General features: G+C 42.7%; 3 protein-coding genes and 1 non-coding gene across 7 annotated transcripts in view; 3 read left to right on the top strand and 1 right to left on the bottom strand.

Annotated features, from left to right (window-relative positions):
- Positions 1-10,633, bottom strand: part of SNRNP40 (small nuclear ribonucleoprotein U5 subunit 40) — a 39,212-nt gene extending 28,579 nt beyond the window's left edge. The window contains exons 1-4 of the mRNA XM_059037461.2: positions 10,399-10,633; positions 7,515-7,644; positions 6,181-6,274; positions 4,372-4,537 (exon numbers count right to left, since the gene is read on the bottom strand). Coding sequence (XP_058893444.1) covers positions 4,372-4,537; positions 6,181-6,274; positions 7,515-7,644; positions 10,399-10,542 — 534 coding nt within the window. The 5' untranslated portion in view covers positions 10,543-10,633. The remainder of the gene's footprint in view (positions 1-4,371; positions 4,538-6,180; positions 6,275-7,514; positions 7,645-10,398) is intronic.
- The window catches only part of TINAGL1 (tubulointerstitial nephritis antigen like 1), a 496,849-nt gene that overhangs the window by 309,802 nt on the left and 171,839 nt on the right, over positions 1-15,208 (top strand). The window lies entirely within an intron of this gene.
- ZCCHC17 (zinc finger CCHC-type containing 17) overlaps positions 10,749-15,208 on the top strand; it is a 60,077-nt gene continuing 55,617 nt past the window's right edge. Inside the window, exon 1 of one of the 3 annotated variants that reach the window (XM_059037492.2) lies at positions 10,749-10,861. The gene's annotated coding sequence lies outside the window, so the exon portion shown is untranslated. The remainder of the gene's footprint in view (positions 10,862-15,208) is intronic. The other 2 variants (XM_067012734.1, XM_067012736.1) reach the window with 2 other exon arrangements.
- Positions 12,847-12,919, top strand: TRNAG-GCC (transfer RNA glycine (anticodon GCC)). The gene has a single exon. It is a non-coding gene; the product is annotated as a tRNA-Gly (tRNA).

The following is a 15,208-nucleotide window of genomic DNA, read 5'->3' as shown; positions in this document are numbered from 1 at the left end:
ACTAGTGCCAAAGAAAGAATAAAATGGTACGACAAAGCAGCGTGTCCTGTGTGCCCCTGAAATAGGTTACTATTTCTAGGCCTCATTTTCCTCATTTGTAAAGTAAGGATGCTGGAGGAGATCAGTGGCTCCCAAAATGTCATACCTACTACATCAAATCACTTGAGGAACACATTTAACATTCTGATTCTTAAAAACACAATACCATTGACATTAGCATCCAAAAAAAGAGAAATACTTAGGTGTAAATGTAACAAAATCTGTACACGATCTCTATGCGGAAAACTTAAAAACTCTAATGAATAAAATCAAAGTAGGACGAAATAAATGGAGAGATATTCCATGTTCACGGGTAGGAAGACTCAGCATTATCAAGATGTCAGTTCTTCCCAATTTGATCTACAGATCAATCATACTGAAATTCTAGCAAGTTACTTCACGGAAATCAACAAATTGGAGTTTATCTGGAAAGGCAAAAGACCCTAACTTGCCAATATAATATTGTACAACAAAGTTGGAGGACTGACACTACCCAACTTCTGGATTTACTATAAAGCTAGTAATCAAAACTGTGATATTGGCAAAAGAACTGACAAACAGATCAATGGAAGAGAATAAAAGGCCTAGAAATAGACCCCCATAAATACAGTCAATTGATCTTTGACAAAGGAGCAAAGGCAACACAATGGAGCAAGATAGTTTCTTCAGGGCTTCCCTGGTGGCGCAGTGGTTGAGAATCCGCCTGCAGATGCAGGGGACATGGGTTTGTGCCCCGGTCCGGGAGGATCCCACATGCCGTGGAGCGGCTGGGCCCGTGAGCCACGGCCACTGAGCCTGCGCGTCCGGAGCCTGTGCTCCACAATGGGAGAGGCCACAACAGTGAGAGGCCCACGTACCACAAAAAAAAAAAAAAAAAAAAGATAGTTTCTTCAACAAATGCTGCTGAAACAACTGTATGTCCACATGTTAAAAAAAAAATGAATATTTTTTTGCACCTTTCACAAAAATTAACTCAAAATGGATCACAGACCTAAATGTAAAATATTAAAATCCTAGAAAGTAACACAGAAGAAAACTTAGGTGACCTAGGGTATGGTGATGACTTTTAGATATAACACCAAAGGCACAATCCATGAAAGAAATCATTGATAAGCTGAACTTCATTAACAATAAAAACTTCTCTGTGAAAGAAAATGTCAAGAAAATTAGAGGACAAGCTACAGACTGTCGAGAAAATATTTGCAAAAGACACATCTGTTAAAGGACTATTATCCAAAACACAGTACAAAGAATTCTTAAATTCAACAATAACAAATACGGACTTCCTGGTGGCACAGTGGTTAAGAATCTACCTGCCAATGCAGGGGACACAGGTTCGAGCCCTGGTCTGGGAAGATCCCACATGCCGTGAAGCAACTAAGTCCATGCGCCACAACTACTGAGCCTGCGCTCTAGAGCGCATGAGCCGCAACTACTGAGCCTGCATACCACAACTACTGAAGCCCGTGTGCCTAGAGCCTGTGCTCTGCAACAAGAGAAGCCACCGCAATAAGAAGTCCGCGCACCACAATGAAGAGTAGCCCCCGCTCGCCATAACTAGAGAAGGCCTGCATGCAGCAATGAAAACCCAACACAGCCAAAAATAAAGAAATAAATAAATTTATTTAAAAAAACCAAAACAGGGCTTCCCTGGTGGCGCAGTGGTTGAGAATCCGCCTGCCGATGCAGGGGACGCGGGTTCGTGCCCCGGTCCGGGAAGATCCCACATACCACGGAGCAGATGGGCCCGTGAGCCGTGGCCGCTGAGCCTGTGCATCCGGAGCCTGTGCTCCGCAACGGGAGAGGCCGCAACAGTGAGAGGCCCGCGTACCGCAAAAAAAAAAAAAAAAAACCAAAACAACAACAAACAACCAGATCAAAAACTGAGCTAAAGAACTTAACAGATACCTCACCAAAGAAGTACACAGATGGCAAATAAGCATACACACAGATGCTCAACATTGTTACCAGAGGAGGAGGGTAGAGGAAGTGGGAATTGGAGAAAGGTGGTCAAAAAGTACAAACTTCTAGTTATAAGATACATAAGTACTGAGGATGTAATGTACAATACGATGACTATAGCTAACACTGTTATACGATATTTAGAAAAGTTGTTAAGACAGTATATCTTAAGAGTTCTCATCACAAGAAAAAAATTTTCCCTTTTTTTTCTTTTTTGTTGTATCTATATGAGAAGATGGGATGTTGATCAAACCTACTGTGATAATCATTTCACAATATATCTAAATCGAACCATCTTGCTGCATGCTTTAAATTTGTACAGTGATGTATGTCAATTATTCTCAATAAAACTGGAAAAACGATGTTCTACATCATATATCATTGGGAAAATGCAAAGTAAAATGAAAGTAAGATACTACTACACACTTACTAGAAAGGCCAAAATCTGAAACACTGACAACACCACATGCCGACAAGGATGGGGAACAAAGGAACGCTCATTCATTGCTGGTAGGAAGACAAAATGGTGCAGCCACCTTGGAAGACAGTTTGGCAGTTTCTTACAAAACCTTTACTGCACAATCCAGCAATTGTGCTCCTCAGTATTTACCCAAAGAGTTAAAAACTTAGGTCCACACAAAAACCTACACACAGATGTTTAGAGCAGCTTTATTCATAATTGCCAAAACTTGGAAGCAACCAAGATATCCTTCAGGAGGTGAATGGATAAATAAACTATGGTACATCCAACAATGGAATATTATTCAGCACTGAAAAGAAATGAACTATTAAACCATGAAAAAACATGGAGGAATCTTAAATGCATATTACTAAATGAAAGAAGCCAATCTGAAAAGGCTATACACTTTTGAGTCTACCTATATGACATCTGGAAAAGGCAAAACTAAGGAGACAGCAAAAAGATCAGTGGTTCCCTGGGGTTGAGAGGAATGAATAGGTGGAACATAAAGGATTTTTAGGGCAGTTGAAATACTCTGTATGATACCATAGTGCCAGATACATGTCATTACACATCTGTCCAAACCCATAGAATGTACACCACTAAAAGTGAACCCTAATGTAAACTATAGACTTTGGGTGATAATGACATGTCAGTGTAGGTTCATCAATTGTAACAAAGGTACCACTCTGGTGGGGGAAGCTATCCATGGTGGGGACAGTGGTTATACGGGAAATCTCTGTACCTTCCCCTCAATTTTGCAGTGAACCTAAAACTGCTCTAAAAAAACTAAAGTCTTGGGACTTCCCTGGTAGTGCAGTGGTTAAGAATCTACCTGCCAATGTAGGGGACACGGGTTCGAGCTCTGGTCCGGGAGGATCCCACATGCCACGGAGCAACTAAGCCTGTGCGCCACAACTACTGAGGTTGAGCTCTAGAGCCCACGAACCACAACTACTGAGCCTGCGTGCTGCAACTATTGAAGCCACACACCTAGAACCCGTGCTCCACAACAAAAGAAGCCACCGCAATGAGAAGCCTATGCACTGCAGTGAACAGTAGCCCCTGCTCCCCGCAACTAGAGAAAGCCCACCCACAGTAACAAATACCCAATAACAAAACAAAAAAAAATCCCATTCCAGACCTACTAAACCAGAATCTGGGTATTTTTAGCACGTCCTTCACGTAATTCTGATATGCATACAGGTCGGAAATCATTGGACTAAATGACTTTTAATACCCCATCCTGTTACTAAAACCATGTACTGTATAGTCAGTATATAAAACCTTTTTATTATACTGACTATAATTACACAACAGTCTTGTAAGACATGTATATTACTGTCAGTGTTCTAAAGACTGATAAGCTGAGGATCAGAAAAGTGAACTGGGGCTTCCCTGGTGGCGCAGTGGTTGAGAGTCCGCCTGCCGATGCAGGGGACATGGGTTCGTGCCCTGGTCCGGGAAGATCCCACATGCCACAGAGCGGCTAGGCCTTTGAGCCATGGCTGCTGAGCCTGCGCGTCCGGAGCCTGTACTCCGAAACGGGAGAGCCACAACAGTGACAGGCCCACGTACCGCAAAAAAAAAAAAAAAAAAAGTGAACTGCCTATGGTCACACAATTAAGTAAACAGCTAAGTCAAGAATCCAATTATTCTTGGATGTTGGTCCATTTTATTCCAAGTCACAATGGTTCAACACAGTTCTTACATTATTCTGTAGGATACCTAAAAAAAGAAAAAACCCTCAACTGCTTATTATTTTAAACATATTTTAAATAGTGTCTGTTTTGGGAAATGTCTGATGAAACAAAGTTGTGCAGAGGAGGGTAAAGCACAGGTGGGAAGACAAGATAAGGTTCACATTATGTCACCTCAGAAACCCTCAACACACAGACAATACCACCCACCTTAACTGTACCGTCATCACTGCCAGTGCAGACAAGCTGAGGACCCCTCCTGGCCGGATAACAGGAATTCACAAAGGAAGTGTGCCCCTTCAGTCTTTTAACCCTCTCGCCTGTTTCACTATCCCACACCGCCACAGTTTTATCTGTGGATGCTGAGAAGAGCATACTAGAAGGTGAGAGGAAGAACAAAAACATAAGTGAAGACAAGGAATAGCACTCTATCTTCCCCACTTACCAAAACGTGCCAAAGTTTTCAAGATCACTTACATGTTGTGCTCTGACAGCTTGGCACCTGATGCTGGAATGCCTCACCTTACATAACAAAATCCTAATCATGCCCTAGACTGAGTTATAAGGTCTACCCTACGAAATGTAAAATAAATGTCCCTCTGTCAGTCCTCACATTATACATCTAATACAGCAGTCTTCTCTATCTTTCCCTCCTTTTTGATATACAACACTTTACACACCCTTCCACTTGGAAATCTTTAATCACTCCCTGCTACAGAGGTGAGACACACTGTAGCAATTCCTGACCCAATGGCTTGGGAACTCTCTTTCTCTAAAACTCAAAAGCTTTTGTCTCTGAGGAGGATTTCTAAGTTATGATTGAATTTACAATGCTTTCTTTACTCAAATAGGAAAAATGTATACAAGGCTATGCACCCAGTTGTTCAGGGAACCCTAAAATTTTTAGAGGTCAGAGCTGTAAAACAATAAATGTTTACTGAAATACCAAATGGGATTAATTAACTTTGTATAACCACATTTTTATATTATCTGTAGTTATTCTAAAGTTATACAATTGTTAAAATATTTATAATAAATAGTATGTTATAGTAAACAGATATGACAGGTGAATAACGTTAAGGGTAAAAAGCAGCAAAGATTGTACAAGTAGTTCTTTTTTTAAAAATTTGGCTGTGCCATGTGGCTTGTGGGATCTCAGTTCCCCGACCAGGACTGAACCCAGGCCACGGCAGTGAAAGCGCTGAGTCCTAACCATTGGACTGCCAGGGAACTCCCACAAGTAGTTCTAATATATACAAAAGAACCAAACTATTCTGAATAGGAAAAAGGCTTGAGAAAAACATATAATATTAACAGTGATTATCTTTGGAGTGGTAAAAACATGGGCTATTTGGTCATTTTCCTGCTTTTTTTTTTGAGTTTTCTTGAAATAGATTATTTTATTATTACTTTTATAATAAAAGTCGCTAATTTCTATATATGTAAATTACATTTTATGTCTTAAAATTTTTTTTTTCTGTGATGTTGATATGTTAGATAGAGGTGATGTGTTTATAAATGCATACATGGAACAATAAACACCTTACTTGGGTTACAGTGACAGGATAATAAAGTGTTTGTCCAAAATGCAGTTCTATGTTTTTAAACATCTTTACTGGAGTATAATTGCTTTACAATGGTGTGTTAGTTTCTGCTGTATAACAAAGTCAATAAGCTATACATAAACATATATCCCCATATCTCCTCCCTCTTGCGTCTCCCTCCCACCTCCCTATCCCACCACTCTAGGTAGACACAAAGCACCGAGCTGATCTCCCCGTGCTATGTGGCTGCTTCCCACTAGCTACCTATTTTACATTTGGTAGTGTATATATGTCCATGCCACTCCCTCACTTTGTCCCAGCTTACCCTTCCTCTTCCCTGTGTCTTCAAGTCCATAAAACGCAGTAGTTTTTGACAGCACAGTCTCCTGAGAGAAAACTCAGGGATGAAATGTGGAAGGATGCCAAGAAGAATTACTATAAGAAGCAGTTGTCACCCGCTATGCAGAATACTCACCTGCCGTCTGTGTTATAATGCAGTTCCATCACTGCTCCACTGTGTCCCTTCAATGTAGCATAGTTATCGCAGTCACCATAGACATTCCACAACACTGTTAGGGGACAGGGGTTCTGTGAGCATTACTAGGCAAGAGAAAACTCATTATTGGCCATGGAAAGGGTACTTATGAATTCACTAGAACAACAGTTCTGAAATTATACTCCTTTGGAACACTATTAGTTCTATTAGCTAGATCAATTTTCTTCACATTAAAACAAAAATAATGCAATATTTTCACATTTCATAAAATAAAACCATTTTAGTTAATGGCTATAATTTTTTAAATCTTAAGTGTTTCTCCTGTACTTTTAAAAAGTTGGCACTCACAGCTACTGTCTGCTATGAGTAGAAGCAGACTGCAAAATGACGGTACTTATGGGAAACTTTGGAAGCTGCAACTGACTTGAAGGTCACAGGAGAATGACTTTATACTACATTCACTCATTGCAAATGTACTAAATACCTATGCCAGGTGCTGGGGTAAAATAAGGTAAATGAATGGACACAGTTCCAATCCTTAGGGAGCTTGGTCCTGCACAGAGTGAAGTTCGATGAGTGTTATTAAGGAACACTCTATACACAATAAGGTATTTAGAGTTATTTTCCTGCTAATAAAACTGTTTCTAGTTTGTTCAATGAAATTAAGCAAATCAGCAGTTCAAGTATGTTCTGCAAAGATCCTTAAGCCTTCCAGAGACTTGGGCACTAGTATGTTTATGGAACACAGAACTACAACACCAAAATCAAAACAGACATCATCCACCCTGAGGCACAGTTATAAGCAAAGAGCCAAAAGACTCTTCTTGACTAGTAGCTGAGAATCGGGTAGCAGATCCTATTGATGGACAGGTAGATTATCCAAGTGAGTTGCCACGTCAGGATTCCCTCCTTCCTTTCCAAATGCTAAGATTCTGGGGGAATGGATCAAGAGGAGAGCCTCAATATCTTTGGGAAAAAGTTACCTCTCTCCTCTTTACTCCCATTAGCCTGTTAAGCCTAGATCTCCAGTCCTGCTAAATCAGCTTGAGATTTGCCTCCATGAGGACAATGTTCTCAAACTAGAGCGACTCACTTTCCAACTGGTAACACAATTCCTTCTGTATTTACCACATGGACCCTGAGTTCTACACCCCAAATCATTCAGCATTTTCATGACCCTATTTCAGCATATTAGCCACACAGTTTGTTATGTGACCAACTTAGACTTATACTCTCTATGGCACTGAAGGTTTTAAAAAGTAATCACTATTTGGCAGAGAGCAATTACTCCAGATTCAAAAACTATGCCTTACATATCAGTCGGTCAAATCCTGCAGACGCTAAAGTGGATCCATTGGGGTGAAACTTGCAGCAATACACTTCCCCTTCATGTCCTGAGAGAAGCATGATTGGGGCTTGAAGGGAGGAACATCTTGGAGGCCCCTAAACAAAAGCGAGAAGTACAGAGTAGTCACTACATACAGGCAAAGGAGACTGAAAGGTCAGGGAATGGGGAGTATAAAGAAAAGACAAGGGAAACTGACTGAGTGTATTTCTCTTGATTTAGAGAATGGCAACTCTTCACACATAACTTATGTCTGCAATTTGATACTCTCCTGCTGAAGTTTCCAGTGTCTATCAGTTATACTAACTCTCTTCCTCCCTCACTGTGCTCCCACCCCATACCCAACTTTTATTTATTTATTTATTTATTTATTTATTTATAAAATTCAAGCGCTCAGTTTCCTGCTTGCCTCCTTTCAAGTTTGACCTCATTTCTTAGGCTGAGTGCCCATATTTTTGTCTTATCATTGTCCTACATCATTTTTTAAAAATTAATTAATTAAATTATTTATTTTTGGCTGCGTTGGGTCTTTGTTGCTGCACATGGGCTTTCTCTAGTTGCTGTGAGCGGGGGCTACTTTTTGTTGCTGTAGACGGCTTCTTATTGCCGGGCTTTTCTTGTTGTGGAGCACGGGCTCTAGGTGCGTGGGCTTCAGTACTTGTGGCATGCAGGCTCAGTAGTTGTGGCTCGTGGGCTCTAGAGCACAGGCTCAGCAGTTGTGGCGCATGCACTTAGTTGCTCCGCAGCATGTGGGATCTTCCTGGACCAGGGCTCGAACCTGTGTCCCCTGCATTAGCAGGTGGATTCTTAACCACTGCACCACCAGGGAAGCCCTATACCCAACTTTTAACTGCTCAAACACATTAAACTAATTTCTGCTTCAGGATCTTTTACACTTGCTGTTGCCCCTGACAGGAACCCCCTTCCCCTAGATCTTCCTATGTGTGGCTCCTTTCAAATGTTTCCTCTTCACAAAGTCTCTCCCGGAACACTCAAGCTCAAGCAGCACCCTACCTCCCCTCTGCATTCCATCAACCTTACTGTATTCTCTCACAGCACCTATCACTATCTGAAATTACCTTGTGTGTTTGTTTACATTTTGTTTCCCCTGTCTTGCCACTAGAAAAGCTCTGTGAGTGCAGGAACCCTACCAGTGTAATTCTACACTGTTTTCCCAGTTTCTAGTTTGATGAATGAATGATTGAATTAAGCTTTCCCAAAACCCTGCAGGGTACAGTTATTAAGCAAAGTAGTTTTGATTATGGTCTTGGACATTAAGCCTAGGCTTGGGCAATTCAAAAAAACCTGGGCTGATATTCTTACTTGTCTGACAGAAGAACAACTACACTATTAACAATCTCCAAATCTCTTCAGTTTTCCAGCTTACTCATTTACTCAAAAAATACTATGTGCCAGGCACTGTTCTACGCACTGATAAAACAGGATTGAACAAAATAAACAATGGAGCTTGTGTTCTAGTGGGAAGGAGGGACAGAAAGGAGGAAGGGAAGGCAGAAACAAGTAAAACATATAGATGGTGGTATGTGCAGGGAGAAAAACAAAGCAGCAATGTGGGTTAGTGAGCACAGTGTATTGCACTTTAAAATAGGCTGGTCAGGAAAGCCTTCACGGAAAAAGTTATACCTGAGCAGAGGTTGGGAGGAGTTGAGTGTGTAAACCATGTGGACATTTGGAAGAAGAGTAAATCCGTAGGGGGAGCAGCAAATGCAAAGGCTTTATGGCAGGAGCATGGAAGCCAGTGTGCCTGGAGCAGGGTGAGCCATGGAAAATCGGTAGTTCAAAGAGGTCAAGGGAAAGAGGGCAAAAGATTGTCAGGATTTCAGTTTTACTCTGGGTGAGTGAAAAGCCAGGGAAAGTTGTCAGCAGGGGGTAATACGATCTGATGTTTAGAAGGATTGATTCCTCTGGCTGCTGGATTGAGAATAGACTGAGCATCCGTGAACAGAAACAGGAATACCACCAGGATCCTACAGCAATAATGCCAGATGAGATGATGGTTTAGACCAGGAGCTAGTGATGGAGCTGGCAGAAGTAGTAGCCAAGTCTGGATATATTTTGAGGACACTGCCAGCAGGATTTACTGACCAGCTGGTTGAGGAGTTGGGGAGGGGAGTACAAATATTTCTTCAGCTGAGCCTAATAGGACCGAGGGAGAGGTGTGATCACTGCCTCTATCGTACAAGAAATGTAGTTAAGAGCATGGATTCTGAATTTAAAATCTGTTCCTATCAGTTACTAGATAAGTTTGTTTCTCCATCTACAAAATGGGATAATAACAATTCCTAACTCTCAGGCAGTTACCAAGATTAATGGAGTTTTCATATACAAAGAAAGCACTTAGTACAAGAGCTCAATGGATGGTAACTATTCCACGGTTGTTACTAATACTAGTACAGAGAAACAGTGGGAAAATCAAGTTGCCCCACGTCCCAAAGCGAGCCAGTATCTTTCATTTCCTTCCTCTTTCCCTCATTCATTCATTCATCCATCCACTCTTTCAACTTTCCTGAACGTTTATTCTATGCCGGATCCCTGGAACATTTATGATTCCAAAGCCCCAGTCCCGGTTTTGAGCTCAAGGTCCTTAAGCCTAATTCTAACGCCTCCTCACAGGGCGGTCTAGAAGCCGAAAACGGGCGTCAAATGGGGAAATATATGGAGCATCGCAGAGCGTTGGCCGCTCTTACAGTGCTTTTCTGCTTTAACTCCAGGGTGAGAGAGTCCCGTTCCGTCCCCGCAGTGTGGGGAAAGGGCTGGTGCGGGATCACCAGGTGCAACGCTGAGGAGAGAGGAAGAGCTGAGGGCCGAAGGCCGCCTGCTCCCTTACTCACCGCTTGCAGCAAAGCTCCCGGCGCCGCCTGCTGCTGCCCGGCTCCGGGGCCCGACCCCGCCGCTCCCAATAGTAATTCATGCCGCGGCCGCTTGACTGGGACGAGCGGCAACTCTGGGGCCTTTCGCTTCTGCTGTTCTATCATGGCCGCAGCCGTTCTCCTCAAGCCGCCACTGACCGCGCCGACACCCTCAGGCACCACACGATTGGCTCCAACTTAGTCTCCCCCGGAACTTCCGGCTTGGAGAAACCAATCAGCTTTCAAGAATCCCCTATGCACCGCCCCCTGGGGAGTCTCCTGTTATTGGTCAGTTCTTTCTGCCCTTACGAGAGTACTATTCCAGGATTGGTGAATAGAGCTGGAGTCCCACCTAGGTGCGCTGTGTGCTGTGGGTGGAAGCTCGCTGACTGGGTTTCGGTGTTGCGCGCAATGCTGCGGCGTGGAGAACGGACGCTGACACCGAGTAAGTGTAAGGAAGATCGGGGGTGGGGGCAGTGGAATGTGGAGGCGGCGCCTCCGTTATGTGGTCTGAGGCTGGCCCTTCTCAGCTGCAGGTTTGATTGCAAGGGGCAGAGGGGGTGCCCCGAGTTCCTAGCTCTGGTATGTAGTAGCCTGGGTTCCCTTTCTAGGGCTGGAGCAGAGCTTTGGGGTCTCTGCGCCTGCGTGGGACCCTCGACGACTGACTTCTTCAACAAGAGCCTTCCGTGTCGAGCCCTGTGCCAGGCGCTCCCAGGGAGAAGAGGCCTGTCTCCTAGCCTCCACTAGGGTCCTCTCTTACTGAGGAGGCCGACTTGTTTCTGCCATGATTCTGCAGCCTTTTTTTTTAGCGCCTGCTCAGTGCTCCTGAGAGAGACGGAGATGAAGGAAATGTCCGACTCTCGGCTTCCAGAGCACAGTCTTGTTGAGAAATTCGGATTCATACCTGTGAACTAGGCCTTCTCCTTAATCGTGCAACTGATATTTATTGTGCAAAGCACTGGGGAGACATTGTGAACCAAACATGGTCCCTGACTTCAGGGCTGTTAGTCCAGTGGGGAAAATAGATGCTCACCGATGATCTCACTAAGAAATGCAAAGTAAGTGCTGCCTACGAGAGGAAGCTGGTGTTATGAGTGCCTGGAATAAGCAGGAAGGCTTCTCTAAGGAAAAGATGCCTAAACTGATACCTGAAGGAACAGTTCTAATTAGTTGGGTCAAGAGAGGAAGGCAGCATATTCTATACAGAACAGCATGTGCAGAGGTCCTGTGGCAAATGTGAGGAAAGTGACTAACAGGCACAGAGAGGCCAGTGTGGCCAGGAAAAAGGGAACAGAGGGGAATGTGGTACAAGATGAAGCTGGAGGCGGGCAGAGCCCAGACTTTGTAGCTTTTGCTTTAAGACTGATGGGAAATCACTGAGGGGTTTTTTTTGCAGGTGGTGGGGTGGGGGAGGCAGCTTGATCCCTTAGGCCTTAGTAGTGTGAACAGATTGGAGGGGAGATAGATGAAGAGAGACCACCTTGGTGAGAGTTGTTGGCAGTGAAGACTGGGGTATTGGTGGAACTGAGAGCTAGATATTTCTTAGACTCCTCAGCACCTAAGATGAGAATTGAATTTGCAAGTGAGAGGAGGAGGAGAGTGAGAGGCATGCCGTTTTGCTGGCAAATACCATAGCAGAGGCAGTGAGTTTCTCAGTCATCAGCTTTTTGGTTTTGTGACTTTCTGCAATGATAGCCATGACTTTCTTGATCATGGCAAAGACTGTTGTTTTGTGGGTTAGGAGGTGTTCCTGGGAAGTTTTACCAGTACTTCCTATAGCCCTTGCAGTAATTTTGTAAGTCACATAATACCTGGCAATAAATCCCTTTCTGTTTAACCTAGATAAAATGTGTTCCAGTATGTGCAACTGTACTCCATCAGGGTAGGGGTACTGCCAGTTAGGTTAGCTATAAAGAGAGAGTTAAAGGGAAGTTAAGCTATTGTTTGAATGATGGACTATGGAATCTAAGCTGGATAGGGAGGAAAGTGAAGAAAAAAAGGGGGCTGATAGACTGGAAGAAAATAGAGGTCAGTAGATCAGGATTCTGATGAAGTCAATGAACAGTATTCTCTGCTAGAGGACTTCCATTTATCCTTAAAGGCCTACTCAGTTGTCACCTTTTAAACTTCCTTGCTTCCCCCAGGCCCTTCTTCTCTTTCTTGTTTTTTTAATACTTTGAACCTAATCACTAGCACTGATCATACTGCATTGTAATTGGTCACCATTATCCTTACACGACTAGGAAGCCTTTGATGACAGGGACTGTGTTGAAAAGAATGGTTTAGTGGCAAGTGTGTGTGGCTCTTGGAATGGCCTAAGATTTATCTCTTTCTAGCTACGAATTTTCGACAAATTACTTCATTCCTTTAAAACAGACATATCTATTTTGTAGAGTTGTTTTAAGGATTGAAAGGAGGTTTATGGGGACTTCCCTGGTGGTCCAGCGGTTAAGACTCTGTGCTGCCAATGCAGGGGGCCTGGGTTCAATCCCTGGTCAGGGAACTATATCCCGCATGCTGCAACTAAGAGCCCGCATGCTGCAACGAAAATGCGTGTGCTGCAACTAAGACCCAGCACAGCCAAATAAATAAATAAATATTTTTTTTAAAAAGAAAAAGGAAGAAAGAAAGGAGGTTTTATGAAGTGCCTAGCACAGAGCCTGACATATAAACATCAGTAAAGGTGCTGAACTGATAAGTTAACTAACAATTTAAAATAGAGTAAAATTAAGTACTTCAGTATTTCAGTAGACAGTTACAAATTTCTGTGTGCTCTATACTGTGGTAAGCACTGGAGATTTGAAGGATATGATGGAGTGCAAGACAAGGGCATGCTTGGAAGAATTTCACAATCCATAAAGGAAAGAAAAAATATTCGTAAATAGGATTTGAATCCCATCTCCATCATTCATAGTTTTGTAATCTTGAACAAGGTAATTTAGCTTCTCCTGTGTCTTAATTTCTTCATCTGTAAAATACCTTAACAAACAAAACGATAATTGCCTATCTTGTTAGGGAGGTCGAAAAGGGAATTAATTTAGTTAAGACAAGTAAAGCTTCTAGGTTAAAGGCAAATAGGAAGCACTCAAATATTAGCTATTATTATTAGAAGACTTGGAAGGGACCTTAGGGATTGTTGACTGAACAATCAATCAATTGTTGACTGGTCCTGGGGTCCAGTACCAAAATGGCTAACTGTGAGCAGCCCTTGTCAAGACATTTGACCTCTGTTAGCCTCATTTTCAATCAAATAAGAGTAATGGACTGAATGACCTTAATAATTGCTTTCAGCTTTCACTTTTTATGAGTCCATTTTTGTTTTTCTTGTTTCTTACTATTTTTCCTCTTTCCTGCCTTTGACCATTTTGTCAACAGATCCATGACCAGAGTGCAAAATGGAAAAAGCATCTGTCTAAGATAGTTACTCTAGAAATTTGATGGGAAGGAGGAGGATTGGGCCACCAGTTTGATATTTGAGTCTCCCATCTTTTGACCTACCCAGTGAATTGTGTGGAACTCAGTTCCTTCTCCTACATTCTTTAGACCAGAATGCTTTCTTCCTTCTTTCTCTACCCGTGTTTGCCACATAGTAAGGCTCTATTCACTCATTCAGAAAACTTTGAGTGCCTACTGTATACAGGCACTGGGAAGACAAAATCAAATGAGAAATGGTCCTTGGTTACATGTTTGAATGAATAAATCCAGACCCTGCTCATCCTAGCCTCAAGGAATTATGCCCTTCTAATTACTCCTTATTGGAATCTCTAATTTGGGACCTAGTTAGTGTTAGAACTGTATACTATTCTTCAGGGACTTCCCTGATGGTCCAGTGGTTAAGACTCCTTGCTTCCAGTGCAGGGGGTCCAAGTTCGATCCCTGGTCAGGGAACTAGATACTGCATGCCGCAACTAAAGATCTTGCATGCTGCAACGAAGATTCTGTGTGCCGCAACTAAGACACGGTGCAGCCAAATAAATTTTTTTTAAAAAAAAGAACTACGTAGTCTTCAAAATGTGGACTGTGAATTTTTTCTGAGGCAGTGTGGAATAGTGGTTGAGAATGAAGGCTCTGTCATTATTCTGTCTTTTTTTTTTTTTTTTTTTTTTTTGCGGAACGCGGGCCTGTCACTGTTGTGGCCTGTCCCGTTGCAGAGCACAGGCTCTGGGCGCACAGGCTCAGCGCATTGCTCACGGGCCCAGCCGCTCTGCAGCATGTGGGATCTTTTTTTTTTTTTTTTTTTTTTTTTAACATCTTTATTGGAGTATAATTGTTTTACAATAGTGTGTTAGTTTTTCCTTTACAACAAACTGAATCAGTTATACATATACATATGTTCCCATATCTCTTCCCTCTTGCATCACCCTCTCTCCCACCCTCCCTATCCCACCCCTCTAGGTGGTCACAAAGCACAGAGGTGATCTCCCTGTGCTATGCAGCAGCTTCCCACTAGCTATCTAATTTACATTTGATAGTGTATATATGTCCCTGCCACTCTCTCGCTTCGTCACAGCCCGGCATGTGGGATCTTCCCGGACCGGGACACGAACCCGTGTCCCCCGCATCGGCAGGCGGACTCTCAACCACTGCGCCACCAGGGAAGCCCATTATTCTGTCTTTGATGTGTCCCAGTATTTTGACTTATCAATTGATTTGCGTCAATTCTTATACATAACTTAAAAATAAATTAAAATCACTTTAACTCTCAGAGGTCTATCTAATTGGTACTGTTAAGTAACAATAGTAAATCTAAATCTTAAACTTAAAAACAACATCAAAAAATCTTGGCCAGATC

The sequence above is a fragment of the Kogia breviceps genome, chromosome 1, assembly GCF_026419965.1.
Source record: "Kogia breviceps isolate mKogBre1 chromosome 1, mKogBre1 haplotype 1, whole genome shotgun sequence".
NCBI classification, from domain to species: domain Eukaryota; kingdom Metazoa; phylum Chordata; class Mammalia; order Artiodactyla; family Physeteridae; genus Kogia; species Kogia breviceps.
Note: the sequence above shows the minus strand (reverse complement) of the source record. Positions and strands in the feature narration are given on the sequence as shown.